We start from the raw sequence: 14,942 nt of genomic DNA on the forward strand, positions 1-14,942 counted from the left end.
CAAAAAAAAATCGTGTTACATTTCTATCAAGAGACTTGTTGTTGGCTTCTTGGGATATTCCTTATTCTGGCTCGTCTGTTACTGTACACAGCATTCTTTGTTTTGAATTAATATTTTCCTCTGTGTGATGCTTGGTGCTGTCTTTGGAATGAGATGGAGAACTAAGAACGTGATCAGCTGTGGTCAGTCAATAACCCATAATAAGAACTTTCTTGAGATAGATGCATTCAACCCTGTATGTCCTATTTTGGCCTAACTGTATTTCCTCTGTGGTTTCAATGGTCAAGCGTAATCTTTACTTTGTCTCCTGAAAAAGCATATCCGATCATTCTTCACTCAAGACATTTTTACTTTGTATCTGGGTGATTCCTTAAGTACACCAGTTTCAGACCTGTGCTGTGTGGCTGAGAGTCACCGTGTAGGTGCAGGCTGTTGGCAAGTCTTACTCTAAAAGACCAAGGCTTGCTATTCACTGCTTTTGTATCACCTTTATTAATTCATTACCTTGATAGTTTCTCACCTGGTTTTGTCTAGATCTGCTTCAAATTAGCTTTCCTGATTTCATTTCAGCCTCAAAGAAGCCTCTTCCTCCCACTCCTGAAGATAACTGGGTGAGTGCAGTGAGGCACACTAAGTTGTCCTTAGTGTCCTGTGTATTTAACTAGCAGTGGTGAATATATCCTCATAAAGGTTCACCACAGTGAAGTGACCTAGAATATCACCTGTGATAACATTCCCTGGGATTTTCTATTACCTTTTCCATGTTTTTTTCATACGCTATAAATCAGCAGCATCCCACTAGAGTTAGGTTCAGTCCTGTAAAGACAGCTTGGTTTCACAAATAGCTTTCCAATGGTGAGTGAAGCTTCAACTGTATTTTTTTTCAATCTATAGAAAGGGAAACTGGGGAAGTAGGAGGATATGAGAAAAGCTGATGTGAAGAGGAACAAAGAAATTATTTTCCAAACCCACTTGTGGACGAAACAAAATGCCATTGGCTAATTTAATAAGAAGAGAGAATCAGGGTGGTTGTGAGAGCTGGACGCCTTACCGGCAGCAGCAGGACATTGGGACAGTCCCTCTAGGGAGACCATGGAGATTTTATCACTGGAGGCTTTTAAGAGGAGTTTGGGAAACATCTGTGAATGATAGAACAGACAGAGGTCATTCTGCCCTAAGAAGGAATAGATAACTGTTTTCTATGTAACTAAAATTTGTATATGAAATTCACTGTTTGAAAGTGCTGAAAATTCTCATGTTGCCACCATACCCCCACTAGACGCCCTGGGGTGCTTTCCTAGGTTTGAGGCTTTTGAACCTGGGGGACAGTGCTGCCAGAGAAACATCATTTTAGAGAGCATGGCATTGTTTTTTGTGAATATGAGTATGATGAGCCTTTTGCCTGATTTGTGCAGAAATTGTTGCTAGACCCAAAGGACGCTGTAGTCATGGCCATATATGACTATGAAGCCCAGAATCCGCAGGAGCTGACATTACAATATAATGAGGAATATTATGTGATTGACAGCTCTGAGGAACATTGGTGGCTGATTCAAGATAAGAATGGGTAAGTCTCTTTTCAACAGCCAGTTTACAAATCCTTTGTAACTCCAGTTTGTTCTTCCATTAACATAGAGTCTGGCTTCTAGTATAACTTTCATAAAGCATCCTCTGATATACAGGAAAAGAGTGATGGAAGATCATTTATGGTAACATTCTTCCCTTTGACGTTGCTTGTATTCAGGCAGGTGAAGAAAAAGGATCTGAAAGTTAACTTAAAAAAAAAAGTCCTTAGCTCAGGCTGATATTCATGGTCATGCACACGGGGAAAAAAATCTGAAACTCCCCAAGTTTAGAGGTTAAATCAGTTGCTTCCTTCTCCAGTAACCCTACTAATACTAAATACATAACAACCAGTATTTCTATCATGCAAAGAGTAGGCAAATCTTTCAGGGCTGACTCCCACAGATGCAGAGAAAATCCTGCCTGTCTAGTGCACTCACGCTGTGTTGCATTTTAACAGGCATGAAGGCTACGTGCCAAGTAGCTACCTGGTGGAAAAATCACCTGAGAATCTGCAAATATATGAGTAAGTTGTGCCTATGTTTTTCTTGTGTCACTAAGTGCCTTGGATTTGTTTTAGAAGCTACAAGCCTCAGATGTCCCTACCCCACATAATGTGTCATCTCTAGCGCTGGGGACACTCAATTCAGAGGCTTTTGAGCAGAAATGCTGACTTGGCATCTTTTGATGTTTTCAGATGGTACAATAAGAACATCAGCAGAAGCAAAGCAGAAACACTCCTCAAGGATGAGGTAAAACAGTGTTACGTGCGGGGTGGATGGGCAATAATAATTAATTAATGACAAAGGAGGAGAAGCCTGAGAGGGGTTCTTTGTGTAGGAGAGAGCTGAACCATGGGTTCCTGCTGTGTTGCTGTCCTTGGCGGCTCTTAGTGTGTGATGCAAGATAAAGGGCCACTAGCAACCCCCCGATAGCTCCACAGCAGCTGTGTGTGAGCAGAGCTGTGCCATCCTTTCTCAGCCAAACACACAGTAACTGGGGCTGATGGAGAACACTGTGTCAACTGAAAACTGTGATTTTAGATCATCTTTTCTGTCTCTGCAGGAGGCCTGCGGATTCCAGTACTTCTCTGAAAATCTAACTAATCTTGTGCTGAAATATTTTGGGTGAAAGCCAAGAGAATGGGTTTGGGTGGTTTGGGGTTTTTTTTAGTTTTGTCTCTGTGTATGTATGAATGTGAGCGTGCATCTTTAATTTTTCAGTTGAGACAGACTTTTCCAGTGAAGACTGTAGTGAAAATAAAAAGAATACACTTCTTGTTCAAATTTTCCACGCAAACACAACCTTAGTTTTTAAATCGGCTCTTACATTAACAGGAGACCCAAATAAAGTGTTGTTTCTTAGAATGGTAGTATTTTATGGAAATAAAAGCATTTTTGTTTTAAAAATTCTTTTAGTGGCTATAAACTCCTACGGGATGTGTCCACGCATGGTTTAGTGATCTGATTTTTCCTTTTGGTCCTACCGATGCAACTCTTCTGTGTTAACTACCACCATGTGGCTGCAGAGCCTTCTGGTTCAAAACCTTGCAGCCCCCACAGCTCCCTCACAAATGTGGCCAAGCTCGCGAGCAATCTTTGGTCAGGTTTGCTGTCAAGTGAAATGGAAGGGCAAGAACGGTGCTTAAAGTAAGTCAGGCCAGGTAGGCAGGTAGGACCTCTGCCCAGGTCCTACACACTGAAAGTCAGGAGTTCCTACGCAAGGAAGGCAGGAGCAGTCTCAGCCTCTGGGTTCGCCTGGAGCTGAATCAGTCTGCTGGGGAGGTGGGGAGGAGGTTAAGGCAGGGTGCACTTGGTGGATTAGGTTTGTGGGTGGATAGTGGACATATAAAATGGAGGAAATCTACCATGTAAAGCAAATGAGGGAATGAAATAATCAGGCACTTGGGATGCCAGATGAAAAGCATCTTTATCTACAAACAGATAGAAAAATGAGGGGGTTTATTACCAATATATAGGTCAGCACATTATATCCAAACTGTGATGTTAAATCTTCTCTTGTGCCATCTGAACCACTAGTTCCTGGCCTTGCAGGATCATGGCCTATGATACATTTTATCATGCAGATGAATAGAAAACAATTACAGTGAAAAATTCAAAAATAAAATTGTTCTGTGAGTGCCAGAGTGGAGGAAGCCTGCTTTCCTACACATTTATGTTTAGCTACTGAATGACTGGGGTCAAGATTTTCCCATCTGTGGTACGTTGGTAAATTATTTTTCATACAGTCCCATATGGAGTCTCTGGTGTTGAATAAATTGTAGTCTTGTTCTGTAGCTGCTCTCAATGGAGGGCATTCAAATGGGTTTGCCTTTCCAACAGGCTGCCCATTTCATTGAACTTGTTGGAAATTGATATCACTAGTATTCTGTCAGGGTTGAAAGCAATCAATGGGTTCAGAATTTCTAGAGAAGAGGCTTGGAGGGACAGCGACACACACACTCATGTACCCACACCCACACATACACAGTATGAGCACATAAGTCTCATTTCCTCAGGAAACTAAGCTAAAAATACATAGCACCCAAGAGAGACCAGCTGAGTGTACCTGCAGGCCGGGGGCAGCCATCAGAGCTGTGCATGGAACAGACCAAGCTCCGTCAGTTGGCTGATGGCTCTTTTTTTTTTTGTATGTGTTTAGCACATCCTTGTGACTGAGCACAGGCAGGGCTTAAATGAGCAGAGCTTTGACCCCAGCTCACTTCTCTTTTTCCATTATGTCACTAACCAGTTTTTTCTTCTTTGCTCCTGTTACAGGGTAGGGAAGGTGCCTTCATGGTGAGAGATTCGAGGCAGCCTGGCATGTACACAGTCTCTGTTTTCACCAAAGCATTAAGGTACAGCTGAGCTCAGCAGCTTTTTGCATCAATTACATCAATGAAATGGCTTCTATGAGAGTGTAATCTCTGTAGTTGTTTTGGCATTATAAAGAGAGAGCAGAAGGCTCATGAAAATCATAGAGGAAAACACTTCCAAAAAAGGCAGAAGAGTTAGCTGGCATTTGCAAAGTGTATTAAAGGCTCCAGTTCTCCCTGCGTCTAATTATATGCCTATAAATAGTCCCTTAGACATCACTGGGGCTGTAATTTGGATGAAATTGTCCCCCCAACTGAAGTGTCACTAGGATCAACATGGACTACACGCTGGACTCAGCAGAAGTGGGTAATACAAGACTAGTGAAAGGATTTCAATGATGGGGCAGAAAGTTTTGTTTCAGAAAGAAGAGGCAGAGAAACTTACTACTCAACCTGCTCATATCAGGAAACCTCAGCCTTTCTAGAGATGAGACCATCTCTGAGTGAGAGGGAGAACATACAAGTATACAGCTTTTGTTACCAATTGCAGCTCACTCCTTGCTCCTCTCCCATTCTTCCTGCGCAGGGAAGGCTCTACCCTTTGCTTGTTTGTTCCTCTTCCATTTATAGCCCAAATTCCTATATTTTTTTCTGCAACCTAGTTTTCCTCAAAGAAAACATCTTCTTTTTCAGCACGGATAACAATCCTGTTATAAAGCATTATCACATCAATGAGACAACTGACTTTCCCAAGCGATATTACTTGGCAGAAAAGCATGTGTTTGACTGCATCCCTGAACTTATCAACTATCACCAGCACAATGCAGCAGGTGAGTGAAGGCCGATGCTGACAGGGGAAGCTACTGGTTTACCATGTTGCCAGGTGACTGTTTTGAATGAAGGAAGGCTCCCAAGCCCTCTGTCCTTACAATGAAATGTTAAATGGCATCACCTTTTCTTCCACTTATCCTGGCACTTGGATGGCAGGAAAATTACTATCTCAGGCCAGCTTCCAGAATTACATCTTCATTCTGGCTGTCCTCCTAAGGCTCACTATAACCCACACAGATGTTGTGATGACATACTTATAAAGAGCTCTTTCATTCCTATTTGAATGATGCTGCAGGGCCTTCTTGCCCAGGAGGTGATATATCCCTGGGCCTTGATTTGACACAGAGCTAGGGACATGGCCAGGATCCATAGCCAGACATGGAAGTCACCAAAGACTCCCATCCCTACAGTCCAGGAATACCAAGGGAAACCCTGGGCTTCAAAAATACCCTACAAATAAAAGGTATAATTTAAAATTTCATCCAAGTTAATAGAGACTGACAGCTCACATTTACTAACTGACTGAAAACAAGAAATAAGTTGAAACTGCTCAGAACTGGCTTCCTTCAAGCAGGCAGGAAATCACAATCTGAATAGAGGTTCAGCTGCCCTCAAGTGGAGCTAAGAACTCAGTACAATAAATCTGCTTCCAGTATCCAGACCGCCTTCTGAGGTAGGGACAGCCACACATTCCATGACTGTGACAATAACTAGAACCCACGTTTTCCTCTGTTATTCAGGTCTTGTCACTCGTTTGCGGTATGCAGTCTCTTCTTGGAGAAAAACGGCCCCAATCACTGCAGGGCTGAGCTACGGTACGGTACTCTCATGACTGATGGGAATCACACTCCTCACTGGTTAGCTGGATGATCCTGAATATCCTCATGGATATTGATGAATATTCATGTGGCTATCACCAGAATAAACAGCTTTCTTCAGATCTTTACACTGCACTATTCTCTAGATTATTATCTTTGTCATTACCATTGATAACTGAATGAACTGATCGTGCAGTGCCTTGAGGAAGGTGATGAGAATCCCAGGGTCTCAGTGAAGTCAACATTAAATATTGAAATGAATGCTGAACAAAGGTGATGGGAGTAGGAGCATAGCATAACTTGATGAAAGCTGAGTCCCTCCTGAAAGACGCCTCCATCTGTGTGTTGTTGTCTACAGAATTTTGCTGGCATCATCTTTACTGTAACTTTTGGATCCATCAAAAAAACTCAAAACCATGTTGTGCTCGGTAGTCCACATATGTATGGTAAAAACAATCCTCCCTGAAGAACTGGATAAACAAGACAAATGGGGAAAGAAAGGGGATGTTGTTCCTACTCTTGAACATGACCTGCAGCATGGACTAGTCAAACGAGCTACCAAAGGTCACACAGACACTTTAAGGGAGAGCCAGAAAGTCTCATTTTGAGTCATGTTTCAGTGTTTAAGCCACAAAAACTTTCTGTTTGACATTTTACTGATAGATCATTACTCTTTCTCCCTTACAATCAACAGGAAAATTGGTCATTAACCCCTCTGAGCTCACCCGTGTACAGGAAATTGGCAGTGGTCAGTTTGGTGTGGTCTACCTTGGCTACTTGCTGGAGAAGACAAAAGTAGCCATTAAGACCATTCGTGAAGGAGCAATGTCTGAAGAGGATTTCATTGAGGAAGCTAAAGTCTTGATGTAAGTAGTAGATTCACCAAGAAAATCAGACCCTGTAGGATTCATAATACTGAGCCAAAGTGCTGTCATAATGTTCAGGAATATGAATGGGGAATCTAAACTTGGGTTATCTTCTATGTATCTAAACATAGAGAGACCAGTGAGCTCAGGTGGTTACAACGGAAGGCAATTCAAAGTGTAGGTGAATTACTATATTTCTCTTAATATCCAGAATGGTCTTCCAGATCTCCACTGATCTGGAAGGCAGGGTTAATTGCTGGTGTATTTTGGAGAGCAAAGTGGCTCTTGTCAAAAATAATAGATGGAGAAATCTCTTAAAATTTGAGGGAAATTTTACTGAAAAACCTGGCCTACAAGATTTTTTTTTTTGCTTTGCACAACTGAAAATATTTCTCTTTGGTTTTATTGACTTTGTATTTTTTACATTTCCCTCCCTTCAAAATAGACAGAAGTGGATTTTATTTTAGTTTGATTGGATGGATTTCCATGCAGAAGAGTCTTTTGGTGACCACTACCATTAAAATGAGATTATACTTAGTGCTACTTGACATTAGACTTGGTCTACACATTTTCTTCTTTCTGCTTTCATAGTTTGCCTTTGCAGAGAGAGGTGAAGCAGGGTGACATAGGCAATCATGTGTAACACACCTGCTGTAAGGACAGAAGGCACTGAGCCTGTTTCAGCCTCTTTTCCACCTTCCCTCCCCATCCCACAGGAAGCTGTCTCACCCCAAGCTAGTCCAGCTTTACGGTGTGTGCTTTGAGAACACTCCCATATGCCTGGTGTTTGAGTTCATGGAGAACGGCTGCTTGTCCGACTATCTCCGGAGCCAGCGGGGCAGTTTTTCAAAGGAAACCCTGCTGGGGATGTGCCAAGATGTGTGTGAAGGAATGGCTTATCTGGAACAAAACTCTGTCATCCACAGAGACCTGGTATGTTGGTCCCACACAGACTTTTTCTCTGCTGCAGCTGGGCATTTCCCTGTGCGTTCTCCCTTTGTAATTTCAGCTTTCATACTCCTCCTGCCAATTTGTTGACAGGGGATCCAGTATCTCCCCTCACTGCAGAAGAAGCATCAGTACTTTAGGGAAAAAAAATATCCCCTGGAGTGCTGATTAATCTATTTCCCTTGACTGTGTTTGGGAGAGAAGAAAAGAGGACATAACATTTGTCTCTTTTTCTGAGTGGACTATTTCAGTCCCCAAGAGCCCAGCTCCCACAGTTCCTGAATACTGACTTCATGTCTAAAATCAGTGAAGATGCCAAAAAATACCTGTTCTAACATATGTATAAACATGCATTGCTGATAAAATACTTTCAATTATGTGATGTGCCATCAAGCTGCATCAGTCAGTGCTACTGTTTTGTTAGGGGAGCAAGGACTGTGAGTAGCTGTGGATATTTTAGGGTCTTTCTCTGCCCTTTCTGGGCAACAAGGGCCTGCACGTCAGACTAATGGTTGAACAGCTTTCTTGGCAACAGGAACATGCTGGCTGTACAATGTACAGAAAACATGAGGACCTCAAGTTTTTGCCCTCTTTGTATGGTGTGGTGTTTCTTTGATTCTCCTTTTTTTTTAAGCACTATCTGCTCTGCAACTGAGTGGCTGTGATAGTCTTTCAGCTCTGACCTTCTGCCTCTCCATCTTCTTTTCTTGCAGGCCGCTAGGAACTGCCTGGTGGGGGAATCCCACGTGGTCAAAGTGTCTGACTTCGGGATGTCAAGGTAATGTCACTGAGGCTGTGCACCCTCCCTGTGGGGCTGTCATGGTTTGGGAGGGGCTACTCAGCACACTCCCTTTTTTTCCTTGTGCAGGATTGTCCTTGATGACCAATATACAAGCTCCACAGGTACCAAGTTTCCAGTCAAGTGGTCTGCTCCAGAGGTTTTCTCCTACAGCAACTATAGCACCAAATCTGACGTTTGGTCGTTTGGTAAGAACCTCTTGTCAAAATGGAAAAAAAGTCAACAAACACCAGCTCACAAAACCTAGGGGCTCACTCCTAAAGTAAACTCTCCTAAACACTACACCCTTTGGGCTCCAAGGGTGTTTTGCCTGATTAATGGCTTAGCAAAGCAAGCCTAAATCATTTAAGTGAAAGAAGGGAAGAATATTAAACTACCTACATACTATGGAACACTGCAAATACAGCCCATTTAACATAGTGTACCTGTACAAGGCTATATAATACCAAATAATGAACACTATTTCATGCTGGTATAGTAGGATTGTCAAAGAAAAGGTTGGAGAGTCACTGACAGGATTATATAAGGAAAGGAAAGACATTAAGGTACTACATCTCTGCACGTCAGTCCTGGGCACAGATGCTTCACTCAAACCCTCTGCCTTTCCAAGTTTGCTCTGCTGACGCCATTTGCTTTATGCCAATCTGAAAATATTATTTCACAGCTCACATTTGCTCACCTCATTTCCTGCTCCCCAGTGCATTGTTTTACGATTTGCATCTGTTCTTTGGACTCCCTTCTGGACCCTCATAGATAAGAAAACTGTTGTATATTTTTTCCCCAAAGTCATTGGCGCTAGAGATAACAAAGGCTATCCCCTGGCCTGTCGATCTGGCACACTAATGTATCTGGCTCATCTCCAGCTAGCATGCAAATCGCAGTGCTGCAGAATGAATCGGTGCAGTGTGCTGTGCACAGCACACAGTCAATGGGGTGCCACTCAGCTCTGTGCCCAGCAGTAAATAATGCAGGATTATAACCTTTGCTAGTCTGCGCTTGTGAATTCAGTGTTTCCTTCTCCCTTTACTGTCTTCTGCTGTGGTTGGAGTTGTGCATTCCTGTGGTGGGTTACGAGCAGCACAGTGGGAGCAGGGTGCTCAGACCCATAAAACTGCTTTCACAAACCCAACCTGGAGATGCTTTGGAGAGCGCCATTCCTATTTCTGTGTCCCCTGGCACATGGAGGAGGCTGTCAGCACTCACCACATAGTAACAAGGGACAATATTTACCAGTGGAGCTCTCTCTGACACCTGCACATGGGGAGGGATGCTACTTTGGTAAGAATGTTCTGCTTCACAACTCCGAAATTGGCCTGTACACTGAGATCCAGATTCTTCCAAACAGGGGCCTCAGTTTGATTTACAGTCAAGCCAAGCCTGGTGAAGTTGGCTCAGTCCAGTTTCAGGGCTGAATAAAATACCGGTGAGCTTTGTTTGTATTGGTCAGTCCTTCTTTGTGAAATGTAAACGCAGCAGTGTTGTACATCTGTCAGACTTGCTATCTCCCATCCAGTGGGGTTTGCATAAGAGGATTCCTCTGTCATGTCATGGTCTCATGACTGTGGGGAAGCTTTCTGCTCCACTACTCTGTAGCCCATTCATCTCTTCTGCCAGGCCTGAAATCCTGCTGTGCCCAGGAGAACAAAATGAGTGTGAGAAATTCCCAGTGCGGGAATCTGTACGCTGAGGGAGTACAAGTGCTTTGCTTATTCCTCAGTAAAGCCAGTATCATTGGTGAGAAGCTGCAATCTCTATGCATCTTCCTATTTGAAGAATTCAAAGGTGGAAAGCAGGCATTATTTAGCTAAGTTGATTGTGGAGTTTCACAACTTCATTTCAGATCAGTCTATCTATCTGTCTGTCTCCGTTTTCTAATACAATGTGAACACAGGTTACCAAGTCAGTCATATTGGATGATCAAAGAAATGAAACCTAAGAAAATAAACACAGATGCCTTCTATTTACTTCATTTGCAAAGCCTCTCTGATCTGCTGGCCAACCTCAATGTATTCCACAGTCTTTTTGTCTTTGCCTGTCGCTCTTCCACCACACTAGAGAAGCACAAGTTTCTGTACTGCTCTAAACAATAATCATAGGAAAACATTTGACTGTTTAAGAAAAGGGAAAATGTGCCACAATCTTCTGAAATTCCACTGGCATTGCATGTGAATTCATCCAGTGAATCACACCACCTGGGACATTTTGCAGGCAAGGAGATCCCAGTCCTGAGGCTAAGCTGACTAACAAGAATGGAGCTGTTCATATTGCTTTCTTGCTTCCGAGTCTCACCAAAATACCAGCAGATTCTGGTGAAGGACACACTGCAGGCAGGAACACCAGTAACATGTCTGTTGTATGCAATTAACTGGGATCAAAAATAGAGAAACTGAAGCAGTGACAAAAAGTGAGTTCTCTTCCCCAGATTACACAACTGGATGGAGTACATGCACAAGCACTCCCTCTTCTTCACAGTTTGGGAGAAGACATACAACACAGCTCTGCTTTCTGACATGTAACACACACTTCATCTGACTCACGGGGAAAGACATCCCTGTCATGCTAGACTATCATGAAGTAGGATGCAGAGAATTCAAGCTTGCAGTGACCAAAGCGGTACTTCCACACAGTGCAGTGCCCAGCACAGATCCTAGCTGGCATCCTCAAACTGTACAGATGTGGCCTGATTTTTCAGATATGTACTGAGAATCTGAGAGAGAATGCTTTTCCAAGTAACAGAGGCCAATGTTGAGAGCAGGTGGAAGGTGGCTGTGGGCCTGCTGAGGATTTTATTTGCTTCTTTTTTATTTTTCTCATTTGTTTGCTTTAGGAGTGCTGATGTGGGAGGTCTTCAGTGAAGGTAAAATCCCTTACGAGAATCGCACCAATGGAGAAGTGGTGGAAGAAATCAATGCAGGATTTCGGCTTTACAAACCCAAGCTGGCCTCCAAGGCAATTTATGAGGTCATGAGCCACTGCTGGAGGATGGTTAGTATCGTAATGGGAGAGCACTAGTTCCCAAAGACAAGAGCTCTCTTCCCCTTGGCTTTTAGGAAGAGAGAGAGGAATACACTTCACATGCTAACAAAGATAAAATCCTGGAGGTGAAACACTCTGTAGCTTTCATCTGTGCTAGCAAGCAAACTCTAGGCTCTTTGACTTTTATTTAAGCTGCCGTTTCTATACTGTGTTGACTTCACTGAGAAGCCTATGTAGTGTACCTAACTGAAGTTAATTCAACAGTTTGCTTCCTAAGAAAGCTGCGGATCTGTGGGGCTGAGTTTTAATAGTAATAGTAAAAATGACAGTCAACCTGTTAAAATGTACTTAGTGTACACTAGGCAAAATTCGCTGCTAGTAGAAAGGAAACATTGTACAGAAGGAAGTTCATTCTTCCGTTGGCATTTTCTCTATAACAATAGATTGTATTTTTGCTAATACTCAGTTTCTTCACAAGGTTTTGCTTCCTAACCATGCCATTCCTCTCAAGCTTACATTAATGTTCTCTCTCTTCTTTCCCCTGCTCAGAAGAAAGATGACAGGCCATCCTTTTCTGTTCTGCTGTATCAGCTGAGTGAAATCTCTGAGTTTGATCTGTAATCATGGCACCGGCTGCTAAGTGAAGCTGAGAGAGTCCTGAGAGGGCAGATGGCTGGATTTTCCCCACACAAAGCATTAACAGGAATCCTCTCACCATAGACACTTGCCATATGCCTGGGGAGAAGGAGAGGGCAGAGGCTGGTACTTCCAGACAAGATACCCCCAGGTCTTCCAGAGCCTAGACTAGTCACAGGCTTTGGTTTGGCCAAGAATGTGATTTGCATCGTACAAGCAGAGGCAGCAACTGAGCAGAGTCCTGAACCACACAATCCAGCAAGTGTATTTCTCCTGAAGATACAGCCTCAAAACTAAGGGATCTGACATTGCTATTCCAGTTCTGTGAACTCCCAAATGAAGGTCTTCCCTGGGGAAAAAATACGCTGTCTTTAACTGAGGAGGAATGTTTAGACATTTCCATGGCGCTCTTATTCAGAGTGGGCTGGACCTGAAAGCTCTGAACAGGAATAAGCCTGGGACACACGGGAACAGGCTGGATTTAGTGACTGCATTTCTGATGCTGATATTTCAAGGTGGATTTGTTCTCCCTCTGCATGATTTTCTCTGAAACTCTGGTATAACAGGAACAGGATTCTGGTACCTGATAAACTGAAGAGGTGTCTGCGTATGCATTCGAGTTTGTAAGGAAGGAAGAGACAAAGCAACGTGTTGAAGAGTCTTGAAATTCTCTCTTGCATTGTATAGTGAGTGGGAAAATGGGACTCTGATGCAAATAGAGACATTCTTGGAGGGTGGAAGTCAAAGCTGAAAGTCTGTATTGTTTTTTTTTTCTTCAGTCTTTCTACATGATAAGATAAATACATGATCTGCATCCAATTTCTTTGAACAGAGTATGGAGGACTGAGCAGTGCAGAGTGCTATGTTTTTCCAGTCCAGGACAAGGCAGGATCCCAGGATCTGATTATCTGTGAAAGGTACGGGAACCTACTCTTGAACTGGTGTGTTTGGAAGGAAGGAGCCTGAGGGCTCAGAAGGGTAACCACAAGGAGAAAACATGCAGAGCGTGTGCTCAATGCAGCAGTGATAATGAGAGGAGTTTTCTCATACTTCAAAGAGTAACTGAATCATCACAAGACTATTCCATCTCTTCTGTGAACAAAGGGACCCAACAAAAACAAGTCCTTTATGAATGGACTGCCTGGGTACTTACCCCATGGGGAGGTCCACACTATGTGGTGACAGCAGATGAAGGTATAAAGCATATCCATCTCCTGGTATTTCAGTTAGAATCTGTATTTTCAGCAAAGACAGAGACATTGTTTTGACGTAACTGACCTCAAAATCAAAAGTGTGGGTGTTGGTGTCCTGCAGAATTCATAAATAAGATCAGGACTTTCTGCTAAGCATTAACAATAACTAGAGAAGTCAAGAGGGCTCAGAGATGATATGTGCATATGTGCAGTATGTATTTTTGATGCTTCTCTGTTTGGGCAGGTGAGAATGTGAGTAAACCTTACGTGACAGCAGTTTACGAAAACTGTGAAGTGCAAACTTCCAGCAGCAATCTCTCCTGTCGTTACAGAAGTCAGGTTCATATATGTTTGCCAACAGAAATGGAACAAGGAAATAATGTCATCCCATGATCTAGATATCCTGCATCAAACTATTTCTTCATAGAGGGAGGCTTAATTTTTTGTATTCTTCAGATTCATGGCTCTAGGGCAGCTTTTAGGAGCCAGAATATTTGTTCAGGTATACAAATATGGCAAGGCATTAGTTTCTGCTTTATACATCTTCCCACTTTGTTTTGATTTCACAATATTTTATTTTGTTTACTCCTACAAATATTATGCATAACAACTCTCCCAGGCAAGGAGAATCCTAATATTCAAATTGGAGGTTGTCAATCCTAAATGAAGGATCACAGTGCTACCTTCGAACCGGGATTGCTGCCAAAATCCCTCAGTAGTCTGAAACACTATGTGGAATATGAGCATCTATAAACAGATTTTGAATTTTTGCCTACAGTGAATTTAAGCTAAATTCCTCTTTGTCCCTCTCATCCTTTAGTCTGAGTTAGCCCGTTGTCACATTCTGGTGATGCTAAATTTGGCATTTAGCCAGTGAAGTTTCCCGTAGCCCTAACCATGTTAAACTGCACATCTACCGCTAAATTTGAGGGCAGCTGGCCATAACCCTATTTTCTCCCACTCTTCATTGCACTTAGACAATCTGTACACCATGGGATACTCTGAAACAATTCTTCCCTGAGCACAGACACTCTGTGACAGGGTTATCTGCAGGCTCACAAAGTTACGCTTCTAGCTTGCTGCCCCCTCCATCCTTGGAGGAACCAGGGGTCTGTTGAGCTTGAGGAGGTTGCTATTAAGTAGCAGCAATATTGCTCTGCTAGGTAATGTTCCTGAGATTATATTTATATTTGGGTAAGTGTAATATTTATTAGCTAGTGTTGCACTAGTTTTTCTTTGGCTTCTTGTTGCACAGTTTTCTTTGGCAGTGTATGTGTATGATATGTATTTTTACAAACAATAAAACTGATGAGTTCCAACTGTTATGTTATATGTTAGCAAAAATGCAAAAACCATCCTCATGCACTTAGACAGCTTGCTCGTCCTCCAGATCATCCCCACCAAGAAGCAAACAGGCTGCTTCTTGGCTTTCTGAAATATCTCTGCTCCGCAGAACTTCTGGGGTTAGATTATGTGCTGGGTTTATGGGGGTAGGAA

General features: G+C 42.8%; 1 protein-coding gene across 2 annotated transcripts in view; it reads left to right on the top strand.

The window, feature by feature from the left end:
• Positions 1–14,638, top strand: part of ITK (IL2 inducible T cell kinase) — a 33,667-nt gene extending 19,029 nt beyond the window's left edge. For both annotated transcript variants that reach the window (XM_026858138.1, XM_026858139.1), the window contains exons 5-17: positions 571–611; positions 1,416–1,567; positions 2,024–2,089; positions 2,261–2,315; positions 4,341–4,420; positions 5,072–5,208; positions 5,950–6,024; positions 6,722–6,893; positions 7,610–7,826; positions 8,555–8,619; positions 8,710–8,828; positions 11,468–11,625; positions 12,166–14,638. In XM_026858138.1, the coding sequence (XP_026713939.1) occupies positions 571–611; positions 1,416–1,567; positions 2,024–2,089; positions 2,261–2,315; positions 4,341–4,420; positions 5,072–5,208; positions 5,950–6,024; positions 6,722–6,893; positions 7,610–7,826; positions 8,555–8,619; positions 8,710–8,828; positions 11,468–11,625; positions 12,166–12,237 (1,409 nt within the window). In that variant the 3' untranslated portion in view covers positions 12,238–14,638. The remainder of the gene's footprint in view (positions 1–570; positions 612–1,415; positions 1,568–2,023; positions 2,090–2,260; positions 2,316–4,340; positions 4,421–5,071; positions 5,209–5,949; positions 6,025–6,721; positions 6,894–7,609; positions 7,827–8,554; positions 8,620–8,709; positions 8,829–11,467; positions 11,626–12,165) is intronic.
• Positions 14,639–14,942: the final 304 nt, after the last annotated feature.

This window comes from Athene cunicularia, assembly GCF_003259725.1.
Source record: "Athene cunicularia isolate RWA chromosome 13 unlocalized genomic scaffold, athCun1 chr13_part1, whole genome shotgun sequence".
Lineage (NCBI taxonomy): Eukaryota > Metazoa > Chordata > Aves > Strigiformes > Strigidae > Athene > Athene cunicularia.